General features: G+C 37.1%; 1 protein-coding gene across 1 annotated transcript in view; it reads right to left on the bottom strand.

Annotated features, from left to right (window-relative positions):
- LOC149248580 (reactive Intermediate Deaminase A, chloroplastic-like) overlaps positions 1–13,262 on the bottom strand; it is a 100,376-nt gene that overhangs the window by 51,932 nt on the left and 35,182 nt on the right. The window contains exons 2-3 of the mRNA XM_089458472.1: positions 6,583–6,698; positions 6,436–6,480 (exon numbers count right to left, since the gene is read on the bottom strand). Coding sequence (XP_089314598.1) covers positions 6,436–6,480; positions 6,583–6,698 — 161 coding nt within the window. The remainder of the gene's footprint in view (positions 1–6,435; positions 6,481–6,582; positions 6,699–13,262) is intronic.

The raw sequence follows: 13,262 nt of genomic DNA, 5'->3' as shown, positions 1-13,262 counted from the left end.
GTTAGTCGTTGTGCACAGTGCCCTACGTCTTGAGCATAGGAAGACACCTGAGTATTTGAAGGGACCAGCAACACAATGGGATGTTGATCCAGAGGATGATGCACAAGTAGATATGGAGGAGATACTTGATGAGAGACAGATGGGGTTGGTTGGTGTGCCACTTAGCATGTTTGAGAATGCCAGTGATTCAGATTCAGATGGTGATATGGTTGATCCTGATTTATTCATGCAGCAACTGGATGCAAAGACTAGTGAGGCATTACCTTGAGGCTTCAGCAAAATTATGCTCGTTTATCTTTTGATATGTTGATGTTCTTATGTTATTCTGAATCTATAAAATTTTGACTCTTGATGTATCAGACTTGACTTTAGTCTTTTATAATTCTATAAAATTTTGATTCTTGATGTATGATGTATCAAACTTGACTTTTATAATTTTATGTCAATATTCACTGTTCAGTATTCAATGTTCATAGTAGGAAGTGGAACATCAATATGGTTTAAACTTTAATCATAATGTATGATGTATGATTATAAATTAGAATTTTAAATTTATATGATATTAGATAATGATATTCATATCAATGATCATGCTTTGCAGCTTTTCAATTCAAACCCAATTGTCATAGTGGACTCAATTTATAAATTATATTTTATATTTATAAGCTAAGTCACCTGACACGGGGATTCGGGACACGTAGGATTCGAGATTCGTGGTGTCGGATTCGGACACGCTGACCCCCCGGAACAGGACACGTTAGGATTCGTTATATATTATTTTATTAAATATATATATATATATATATATATATATATATATATATATATATATATATATATATATATATATTTAAAAATATATATATATATATATTTAAAAATATATATATATATATATTAAAAATTAGATATTTCTTACACAAATTTTAATTAATGATACAAATTTATTGATTTCAAACACAGATCTTCATCTATAGCTATTAGCATGCATAGTACACACAAAATTCAAATAAATGTCAGTGGTACTGGTCACATAAATGATAAATCTATTAAAAATTTAAATCATGATTCATAATTCATAACTGAAAGACAACTTACAACTACAAGATAGTAAGATAAACACACTGACAATTGTAGTTTTCTCATTAAGTCATCAAATCAAAATGTGTTACATAGGTAGTGTTGGTGCAATGCCAATGGCAAATAGAAATAGAAAATATAAAACAACTACAGGTATACAAGCCTCAAGGCATCAATCAGCATCAGAATCAGCATCACTGTCCCCATCATCATGGTCCCCACTGCTCTCCTCTGCATCCTCCTCCTCCCCTGTATCCATAGTCGCCTCTGCATCTGCTGGTGTGGAGGTTGACCCCTCTAAGTCATCAAATCTAACAGGCTCTAGCACTGGATCATTGAGATCCATGTTGGCCAATGCCAACTCAACAGTGGTGTCCAGACCCATATCATCAGGAAAGACATCCCACATCTTTGTCTTTCCTCTCAACCACTCTTCCCTCTGCTCGTAAATAAGACGAAGGTTGGTGTGCACATACACCATTGTCTCTGCCCTGCACTGCTCAAGCTTGTTATTCTTCACATTATGCAAATTCCCATATGTCCTCCAATTCCTCTAGCAACAAGAGGATGAAGTCACCTGAGAGAGGAGCCTCATGGCTAACTGCTGAAGAGGAGGGCTTGTTGCCCCATGATTTGCCCACCAAGAATAGGGCTTCTTAGCCCCCCTGTCTCTAATCACATCATAACCTCCAAATCGACCACTTCCAGTGGAAAACTCTGCAAAGGCATCCTCCACCTCAGCAAGCAACGCACTATCCTGATAAATCCGCCTGAATGCCTCTTTCCTCCCCTGTGAGATTTCACCATCCATGTGAGGAGGGAATCTGCGAGAAGGTCCACCATTCAGCCACTCATGGTTGTAGTATTTGGGGTTCAATGAGCGAGCCAAACAATGTAAAGGTGTACAATTCTTGTCCCATCTGCTGACAAGAATATCATGTATTGTATCGCAGAAGGCCTCTGTTGATGTCTCATACTCGGGGCACTCACTCTGCAGAATAATGCTCCTCACAGACTCAATCATGGAATCCCATCCCTCATAAACCTCTCCTAGGATGGGTTTGTCTATATCTGCAACTCGAAGCAAAGAAATGATAGGGTCCATGATCCGAATAATTAGATCTACCCTCTCCCACCAAGCATCATCTAGCACTGTGTCCTTCACTCTTTTAAAGGTTGCCTAATCTGTCTTTCTCCAAAAAGACCAAAACTCAGAAATAACCATGGACCCAAGAGCGGTCTTGACCTCCCTCAACCTCTTCAACATCATGAATGAAGATGCAAACCGTGTATCGGCAATCTTCAACAATGATAGATTGTTGTACTCCTTGTAGATAGTGAGGGCATTTGTATGATTTTGCACAAAGTTACGGATATGTCATGCATCCTCAATAATGCTTCCAATCCAAAGCACATCAGAAGCAATGGATTTCAGTGCTAAGTTCAATGAATGGACAATGCAAGGTGTCCAAAACACTTGTGGATATTTAGCTTCCACAATCATGCCAGCAGCGTTGCAAACAGGTGCATTATCTGTAATGATTTGCACACAAGAATCAACACCTACATCTTTAACAACTTTAATAAATAACTCACCCATAAATTGTGCATCCTTGTATTCGCCAAGTGTATCCACTGCTTTCATGAAAACTGGACCATTCAAGGAAGACACCATGAAGTTGATGATTGGGTGACGTGATGGATCTGTCCATGCATCAGAAACAATGCTAACCCCAGATGTTGGCCATGATGCCACAATAGGCTCAAGCATTTTTTGCACCTCTTTTTTTGCCTTCGTCAACAATGTGGTTCTCAACTTCTCTGCCCGGAGGCACATACCCTCTTGGAGCCCCTTGAGTTAGAGCTCGGCACATCTCAACAAATAAAGGTGAACATGCAACATTAAATGATATGAAGTTTTGATAGAAGAAAAAGGCAATGGTGAGATCAAGCTCTTCCCGTCTCTCTTTTTGGAAAATCTTGTCCATTGGACCAAGTGCTCTTCTTTTTTATGCTTGTCCCCCAGTAGAAGTAGAACTCTCAAATGGAAATTTGGTGGTGGATTTCCTCAAAAATGGAAGGGGGTCTTCATTCTTGGGTTTCTTTTTATTTTGAAGCCAGTGCCACATGTTCCATACCAACATTGGCCTCCTTTTCCAATTCTTTTCTCTTTTGTGAAGTAATAGCTCTACAAGATCCAATCCCACAACCAGGTAAAGCCAACAAATGTGATTTCACATGGTAATATGTGCTTTTGAAAGAAATGTTACAAAAATTGCATTTCCATTGCACATTGCCTCCTCCCTTTCCCTTGTTGTCTGGCCCATCCTCTCTTGTGACATATTTCCACAATGGATATTTATCATTGTCTTTAAGTTCTCTTCCCTCAACATTACTTGCAGCAGACTCTGATGATATTGGGGGAGGAGGGGCATCTCTACCCATGACATTCTTGCCCTTCCTTTGCCACGTAACTGCTGCCTTTGATGAGCCATGAACACTGTTACCTGTAAAAAAAATGAACAAACTTACAAAGCATGCACAAATTTGTAAATAAAAAATGAAAATCATATACAAACTGCTGTAAAAAATGCAAAAAAATGGAGGTGAAATGCCAGTCTTAGAACAGAGACAGTTTTAGCATGTCTTTTGGAAATTCAAGGTTGCAACTTGCCAGAGTATTCTGAGAAATTCAAGGTTACAATACACATAAATTATAATTAAATAGATTCCACTGTCCAAATATAAAGTTATTTCATGACTCGCAGCAAAGAAGGGTTTTGATCTTGCCAAGCTCGTACAGGATTTCAGTGTATTTGGGCAGCCAAGTTTTCTCCAAGATTGCAGTTTGATCCTGTGGAAGGAGAGGCCGAGAATAGGCATAATATTCTCTGATCTATGAGAGAATGGCCACAATTTTGTGGAGGGCCAAGCCTCTGTTCACCATGAAAAGGAGGCCATAAAGCTTGGTTGCTGGCAAAATAGAAGCCCGAGTTACCTCAATACACAACCCAGGTGAGAAGGCCTTTTAAGACCGAGATATGGACTCCAACAAGTGAAGAAATATAGGCCACAGACCTGTAGATGGAGACCGAGGATTGTCAAAGGGCTTGACTGGTAATCCGAGGTCAGAAAAGTCTGTGGCATGGAGCTGCTTGGTGAACTGATGGACAGCACGAGGGGCCATAATGTAAACCCGGAACCGTTAATGGTTCACCACCCCATTCATTAGTTTATGCCATATGGAAGAAATTGCATTCTACAAACTGTAAACACTGAACAGTGAGATCAGAAATGCTGCAAATGCACTTACCTGGTGGACCGGTGGTCGATTCTCCTTGTTGAATGCTCTACTCCTTGCTGCAACAGCACAAATCACTTGCCAAATGAAAATATTAATGAGCAAACACGCCCTTTTCATACTCGCGCTGAGCTTAGCGAGTCCTGGAAACAGGACACGATTCCCAAAATCACGACACGCTTTTGAAAATCGTGACACGACCTCGGATTCGATGTGTCGGAAAAGGACACAACGTGTCATATGATTTGGACACGAATCCGGACCGAATCGTGTCGGATTCGCTGGATTCGGGATTCGTAGGGGGTTTAGGACGAATCTGGTTACTTAGTTTATAAGTTTTTAAGACCCTGACGCCCCCCCCCCCCCCCCCCACGTTTCCTAAAAATTGGTGGGGAGCTTTTGCAAAGGCCGCTCCCGCGTATCCTCGCTCCCTCACCCCCTCGTCCCGGAACCTTGGTGGAACATTGATAAACATATAAAAAATTTAAATACCTAGGAATACTTCTAGTACTTGTGACTCTAAATGAATAGGCAACAATATGATGAGAGTGGCATCCAATAGCACATACTAGTTAGTTGCTGAGAACATCAAGATTCTAAAAGAAACAGACCTTAAGTTCTTTGTTCCCCATAGATATTAATAACTTATAGCATATGTATCATAGCAAATAGAAGTGATTTGTCAATTGGGTCTAGCCCAGGCAGCCTAGGTTCAATTCCCACAAGTGACATGTTGAACTCTTAACGAGTACATTGTTATAATGGCCTTAAGCCCTGTGTTGACAAAGCCTCGAGCTTCTGTAAAACTGGTTTACCCAAGGTTCCATCCTCGAAATGAGGGGAAGTGCTCGACAAGTTTCCCCAAGATCTATATTTTACTAAAGGTAAAATTAAAATTATTAAAAATAAATAAATAACTGAACGTAACACCAGCATAGATCCATCTTAACTCCAGATCTACCAAGCGTCGAGAGGGACCAAATCTCTTAAGACGCAAACCTCTTTGTGAAGTGCAAAACTTGACAAAAGGTTTGCACCTCGAGAAATTTGATTCCTTTCAACTCTTGGTAGATCTGGATTTAAGATGGATCTATGCTAGTTATTAATAATTTATATTATATATAAATTTTGCATATCTATATATAGAAGTATTATTATGTTTTATGTTATTAAAACCCTGATAATACATATAGTTCCAGAATCCATACATATGTGCTTGGCATTTTTCTTAGAAAAAGAGATTATTGTAAGTATTAAGTTTTTGTATGTTTATTAATTAAATTTAAACATGAAGTTAATATGAAGTTTTCTTAATTGTTAACATGAAATTGCTTGTAATTTTATTAATGAAAACAAAATTACAATATAACAAATTGAATTGAATTGAATCGACTTATTATTTTTATTATTACTTTTATAACTTTTTACATGTTATTACTCTTTTAATTGAACCAACACTGTGTCTTATTATTATTATTTCTTAATCTAACACTTCACTACAACATCTCCCCCACACTGGGCTGTAGAGTGCTTCTCGGCACAAAAATTCAAAATAATGGATGGCTAAAAGAAAAATAATTACAAATGGAAGGTCATCATCTCCTTCTGAATTTTTATAAGAGTTGAGATCAAAACAGTATTTTCTTAATATCCCCAAGGATAGAAAAAAAAACTGGATAACAAGAAGTGTGGAGAAGAAAACGTTACAATTCCTTGTAACACCAATGTCAAAATCTGACTAACTGGGAATCATAAAAAACTCTGTAGATTATAATTGTCCATGTTCAAAAAGAAACTCTCTATGAGATATGAAGTAGAAATTTAATAACTAAGTGAACATTAAAATCTGTTTCCTTCTTTTTCTAATCTCTTTCCTAGGAATGAAAATCTCATTAGCACCATCTTCAAATTATTGCTTTGTGATTTCTCTGTGCAGATAAATCTTTCGATATGGAAAGCCTATTTTCAATGCTTGATAACATCGCCTTCACTGCAGCACATGTCACGATATGGAGAAAAGAAACATAACAAACAAACAGGCTACAAAGATTTACCTGTTCCGTTTGGTCCTCCACATTGTCTGAGATAAACTTTCCAGTCTGGATAAATAGACAAAGACTTCATGAGCAAGCAATCCAAAATTAACAGTCTTAATAAAGTTATCTAAATCCTCAATCTTGGACTTGAAATCACGAAAATACCTCAGGAATAAGACCTAATACACCAGAAACAAATACAAGATTGTTAGCTTTAATTGCTTGAGAATAGGGACCCAATGCTGCTGGTGCCTTGTCCGTTTGTACACCCTCCTTCAAAGCTACAATCAATAATTTATTGAACACGTTAGTCCAGATCTTTCATGGAAATTTACAGAAAAAATTCAAACATGGCTTTCACTTTCAAATAATTTACAGAATTCATCACATTATAATTTGTAGACAGATTTGGAATTCTATGAGAAAAAACACTAAATACTAGAAGTAAAGCTAGATTGAGGATTGCAACTTTGAACACTCGAATGGAAGGTACTTATAAAGCAAAATTTTAATAATGGTTGAGGCTTGTTTTTTATTTTAGCCAGATCTGAAATTCAATGATCAAAATCACCAATCAAAAAACAAGCCCCAGCCATTATTAAAATTTTGTTTTATAAGTGCCTTCCATTAGAGTGTTCAAAGTTGCAATCCTCAAGCTAGCTTACCTCTAGCATTTCAACCATGCAATTGACGATTGTAAGTGTAGAACTATTTTGTGATTATGCTGCTAAAAAATGCAGTTTCTACAGCATCATGCACTAAGTCACCAGGTTCGTGTTCGAGTTCGAGTTCGGCGACCATGAAATTCGAATAAAGTTCGGCAACTAAAATTTTGTCAATAAAGTTCGACATAAAGTTCGACATATAGAAATTCGAAAAAAAATGTATATATATATATATATATATATAAAATCAATTTAAAGTCAAATTCAAATAAATTTTTGGCTTAGCAAGAGAACAGAGGCTAGAAAAGTTGAGCATTTTCAAAAGGATTGTTGGCATAACAGTTTAGAATTTTCATATGACAGTGATGTAGTATAATAGTATTCTTCTTATGAAATCATAAAACAACTAAATTGAACAATGACTTAGCTTGTATCAACTTCTTCAATACTGCCAAATGGTACATCTGGATAAAATTAGAAATAGATTCCCTTTGCTTTACCGTTTTCTGTACATATGACTTATGCATATAGAAGTGTATCTTAATTAAAAATAAAGAGACACAACTTCTTAAGGTCCGCCACTTTTCAAAAATCATGTAACATTGGGGCTTACAATTTGGTTCCACCTTATCCAGTGATGATAATAAACCAGGAGAAACGCGTTAAATGTTTTGGAACATAAAAATAGGTCCACAATGTGTCCAAATTTCTCAACTATTACTTTCACTTAATTGATTTAATACTTTTTTTAATAAACGTGAAGTTACTAAGGTGGATAGGAACCGGCCGTGTATTTGGTCAATGTAGGGTATGAAAAATAAAATATTTTTAAACTCAAACGGCATACCATCCCGTGTGTTTATTATCAAGAAAAAGAGTTTACAGTGAAATTGAGTTTATAAATACGTGAGAGAAGTAAGGACCGTCGCCTCAACCGCCGGCAACTGTCACAGAAATGTAAAACATATTAAATATTGAAATTAAACCCGCCATTTAAATCATATGCCACGTTGAGGGACACGTCATCTTATTTCAAACGTAACGTTGAGACAATGAAACCCTCCGGCGAAGTTGCGATTAGCGAACAATGAAACCCGCGCAATGAAACCCGGCAAACAATGAAACCCGCAGACTGTTCATTTGGTAAAACGCGCGTAAAAAACGAACTTCAACGAATTTTTTTCAACCCTAAACGAATTTTTTCGAACCGCAAACGAACTTCAACGATTTTATTCGCCAAAAAATTCGAATTCGTCATTAAGTTCGAGTTCGCCATAAAATTCGGCGAACTCGAACGATTAAATTCGTTTTCCTTTCAAATTCGGCGAATTTCGAACTTCAACGATTTTGTTCGCCGAATCTGGTGACTTAGATCATGCATGCATTGAACACAACAGAAAAGAGAATGAGAAGTAAATGCAACAAAAACCATAATTCATAAAAAATTGATATGGATAACAATTCATAGCAAAACCAAACATCCAAGGATATTTGTCTAACCAACCAATCTGATCCGGTTATTGAAATCACTATCCTATGGTTTTATAGAATCTCTAAAAGCAACATGTTATGTATCTAAACATAACCTTTTTGTTGTGAAAGTAAATTTATGTTTATAAATTGTTCTGTATGTAGTTCATAGTTTCATGTTTTAGTCCTTGGTCCTATTTGCACAGAGGAGCATTTATCCTTAGAGAAAAAAAGTGTCTCAGAAAGATAATTCATGTGTTTATGATTAATTAGCTAAATAATAACCTAAGAATTCCATAAAGGTATTTAGTCCAAAAAACCTATATATCGAAATGATGGAGGAAGACTTAATCATACCAAAATGTTAAAACCCTAATCATACCAAAATGTTAAAACCCTAATCATACCAAAATGAGATGAACACTCTAACTGTCAACTTAAGTTATCAATAAAAGAGCTAATGCCTAACAGACGTGTTGTGGTTAGGCACTTTACAAATATTGAAATATAATACTACAAAGGCCTAGGAATACAATATTATTACAAAATTGTGAATTTACTTACATACAATACCTTGCATACAAAGAGTCTAATGCCTAACAAAGGCATTGTGGTTAGGTAATCAACATGATCTCTCTAACTTTATGCTGAAGTTATAAAGAAAACAGCTAAGGCTTTTATTCTATAAAAGATATTGAAATATGACACTACAAAGGCCTAGGAATAGAACATTATTACAAAATTGTGAATTTACATAAAAATGTTGTATTTTACAAATATTGAAATATGATACTACAAAGGCCTAGGAATAGAACATTATTACAAAATTGTGAATTTACATAAAATTTCACTCACATACATAGAGTCTAATGCCTAACAAGGGTGTTGAAGTTAGGTAAACAACACGATACCTCACATTGCTGTGTGCCTGTATCCACAGTGGCACTATTACTGCAACTACAATGGATAACAACAGAAAATTGATAGGAGTAAACCTCAAATATCTGAAATAACATAAAACATAAAATAAAAAGTTGGGAGCAACTGCACTACCAAGGATGGATTGTGTTATAAAGTGTAACTAGGTTCGGTCTTCATAATGACATGTATTTATGATTTTATGTAATAAGATGTAAAGAAGAAGAAAAAAAAATTATAGTATGGACTTGCTTCATGGGTTTCATGAGCAAGAGATTTTGCTTTTGAGTCAAGACTTCCATTGAGAGTCTTTAGGAATTATTTGTCATCTGGTCATAAAATGATAGAGTCATTGTCATGTAATGAAGTCATGTTACACTTTGTAAAAAGTCAAACTTGTCTATCTAAAGTATCCTCCAAGACCTTGTCATTTATCCTCTTCAAGTCGGCCTACAACGAAGATAGAACTTGCTAGAAGAAGTTGGCCTCTCTACTTGAGATCATGTCGGCCTAAGGGACATGAGAAGAAGTGTATAAGTAGCCTCACTCAGAGGCAAGCATCTCGTCAAGCAATTCGGTGAAGAGAAGTGCGAAGAAGAGGCTACAAAGAGAAGTGCAAAGAAGGGATAAGAAGGATTCTTCTGGGCATAAAGGTGATGCAGGAGCATCTGGACTTAGCCAGCGATGTGATTTTTTGTTCACATGTTGTGGCTAAAAGAGTTGAAATTCACTGACCTGAGTAGTCAAAAGTCAGTTTTAGTAGAGAAGGTTGGATCTCTCGAAGATGAGTTTTACTTCATTATTGTAATAGTTAGGAAATTGTCTTATTTTAGACTAAGGGCTGAGTTGTTAGCATAGGTGTGTAATAGAGCTTAAGAATAGAGATTTGATTGTTAGATTGATCAAAATAGAGATCGAGTTGTTAGTGCAGTTAGAATAGGATTGATTCATAAAAGAGAGAAAATGTAATGAAAAAAAGATTAGCTAAGATGATTGAGAATTGAGTGAGGGGCGAGAGTTTGAGTGATAGATAGGGGTTTGAGATTGAGACAGAAGTCAGATAAATAATTGTAATTGAGCCGAGAGGGCCAAGACTCTGTAACCGATATTATATTAATGAAAATGATTCAGTGTGTATTTGTGTGGTAATCCTGGTGCGAACTCTCGTTTACTTTTGTGTATCCGCGTTCAGACAGTTAACTGGGTATTTTCTCTGTTTTCATACTTTAACAGTAAATCTCAATTTTTATATGTTTTAACACTAAATTGCGGTCATTTAGTGTTAAGGGTTAATCTTGGAGTTAAGTGTTAAAACCTTCATTAAGCGCTTTACTTAAGTTTAAGTTAACGCACGTGGTTATATTGTAATGGCGGGATTTAAACAGTGAAGGTGGTTATCGGGAGGAGAAAAAGCTATAAGTGGTATTTTGGGGGAGTCACCCGATTCCACTAACCAAGCGACACGTAGCACTCGGGTGGAGAGAGAAAACCACTTTATCAGGCAGGTATTCTCCGTGCAAGTGGTTCACCTGATATCGTTGTGAGTCGTTGGATCAAGAGCGCGTTGATCAATGGTGGAAGAAGACCGGACTGTTTTGTTGATCGGGTTGAATGATGACCGTTAAATCTGGAGAGAGGAGATCGACAACGTAGCGTGATCCCGAAGTGTTCTATTGATCGGGTTGAGTAAGGACCGTTAGATCTGGAGAGAGGAGATCGACAGCGTAGCGTGATCCCAAAGTGTTCTGTTGATCGGGTTTAACATCAACTGTCGGATCCAATGGAGTGAGATCAACGGTGCAGAGCGAAGTGCTGTTTATAAAGGGAAAGTCAACGTGGGACCGACGTATAAAGGGTAAAAGCGGGATCCTCAGTGTAACGTAAGCCACGAATAGAATCCGCTGAAAGCACCCGATCGGTTATAAACTAACCAATAGTCTATTATAAAGACTTCACCTTGTTTACATCAACCTCTTGCATCATTTTGGTATCAGAGCACAGAGATTGAATTGACTGCAGTAAACATGCCACCGAGGAGAGGAGCTGGCATAGATCAAGGAAGACTTGAAGCAAATGCAATTCTGCTGGAAGAGATCTGGAGTCTGCGTACAAGGATGGAAACAATTGAGACTGCTCAGAGAAGAACACCTGATGAAGGAGTTGACAATGCTAAAGAAGAATATTTTGAGGAAGAAGAAGAGGAGGAAAATGAAACTACCAGAGTTATCAAGATGTTGGCTAAAGTAGGAGGAAAACCAAAGGTGGAAATTCCTACGTATGAAGGGAGTCTTAATGCAAAAGAGCTAATGGATTGGATCAGTTCATTGGACAAATATTTTGACTATGAAGAAGAAGTTGATGACAAGAAGAAGGTGAAATTTGCAGTTACTAGATTGACGGGTCATGCAGCGATTTGGTGGGATGAACTACAAACATCCAGAACAAGAAAAGGAAAGTCCAAGATCAAGCAATGGGATAAAATGGTGAGTAAAATGAAAGCTAAATTTATGCCAAAAGATTATCGTTAAATCTTTTCATACAGTTGTAGAATTTAAGGCAAAAAGGAATGTATGTTAAAGAATATACATAAGAGTTTTATAAATTGAGTATTAGAGCAGGACATGCAGAGGATGACATGGAGAAGGTAGCCAGGTATATCAATGGCTTAAGATATGACATATAGGATGAGATCAGCTTGCTGAGTCTGAAGACTATTGAAGATGCCTATCAAGTAGGTTTGAAGGCAAAAGAGAAGATGTTGAAGAAACAAAATCAGAGGAATAGAGGAAGAAGTTTAGTAAGAGGTAGAGGGACTACCAAACCAAGGGTTCAGCAACATCAGCAAGAAGCAGGAAGTTCAAGTAGTAGACCACCACAGAGGAGAGATTTTAATAGAGGAAGATTTGCACCCAGAGGAAGAGGTCGAGGAAGAGATATTCGATGTTACATATGTGGAGAATGGGGACATGGATCATGGGACTATCCTCATAATAAAACAACAAGTCAGAGGAATGTGAATGTGGCTGAGGCAAAGGAAGAAAAACCTCAAATTATAGACAAGGAAGAATCCCCTGAAGTAGGAGAATCCCTGTTGTTGAAAAGGGCATTGCTTAAGGCAGAGAAAGAGATTGGAGAACCAGCTTAGAGGAAGAGTTTATTCAGAACTACATGCAAATCCAAAGGTAAATGTTGTAAAGTGATAATTGACAGTGGAAGCACTGATAACCTTGTTTCTACAGAGATGGTGGACAAGCTAGGATTAGTGAAGACATTACACCCTACTCCTTACAAAGTGTCATGGTTGCAGAAAGGACATCAGATCATTGTGACAGAACAATGCAAGGTAGAGATACAGATTGGTACTTATAAAGATGTGATATTGTGTGATGTAATGCCAATGGATGTATGCCATGTATTGTTGGGAAGACCTTGGTAGTTTGATCGGAAAGCTATTCATGATGGGAGGAAAAATACTTATACTCTGGAGAAGGATGGAAATAAACATACACTGCTGCCATTGAAGGATGAAGCTGACAAAGGAGCACCTGGAAATAGTGTTATGCTGATGAGTGGAAAGGAGTTGTTGCAAGAGGTTGGAAAAGGTGAAGAAATGCATTTTGTTGTCATAGGGAGACCTAAGGTAATTTTGACTTCCACAAACTTAGATGATTTACCTGAAGAAATCAAAACTTTGTTGAATGATTTTGTTGATATTATTGTGGATGAGTTGCCAAATGCATTGCCACCAATCAGGAGTATTAGTCATCATATTGATCTAATACCAAGAGCAAG

The sequence above is a fragment of the Pinus tabuliformis genome, chromosome 7 (assembly GCF_031772625.1).
Source record: "Pinus tabuliformis cultivar Carrire ecotype Pingquan chromosome 7, CPIR1, whole genome shotgun sequence".
NCBI classification, from domain to species: Eukaryota; Viridiplantae; Streptophyta; class Pinopsida; order Pinales; family Pinaceae; genus Pinus; species Pinus tabuliformis.
Note: the sequence above shows the minus strand (reverse complement) of the source record. Positions and strands in the feature narration are given on the sequence as shown.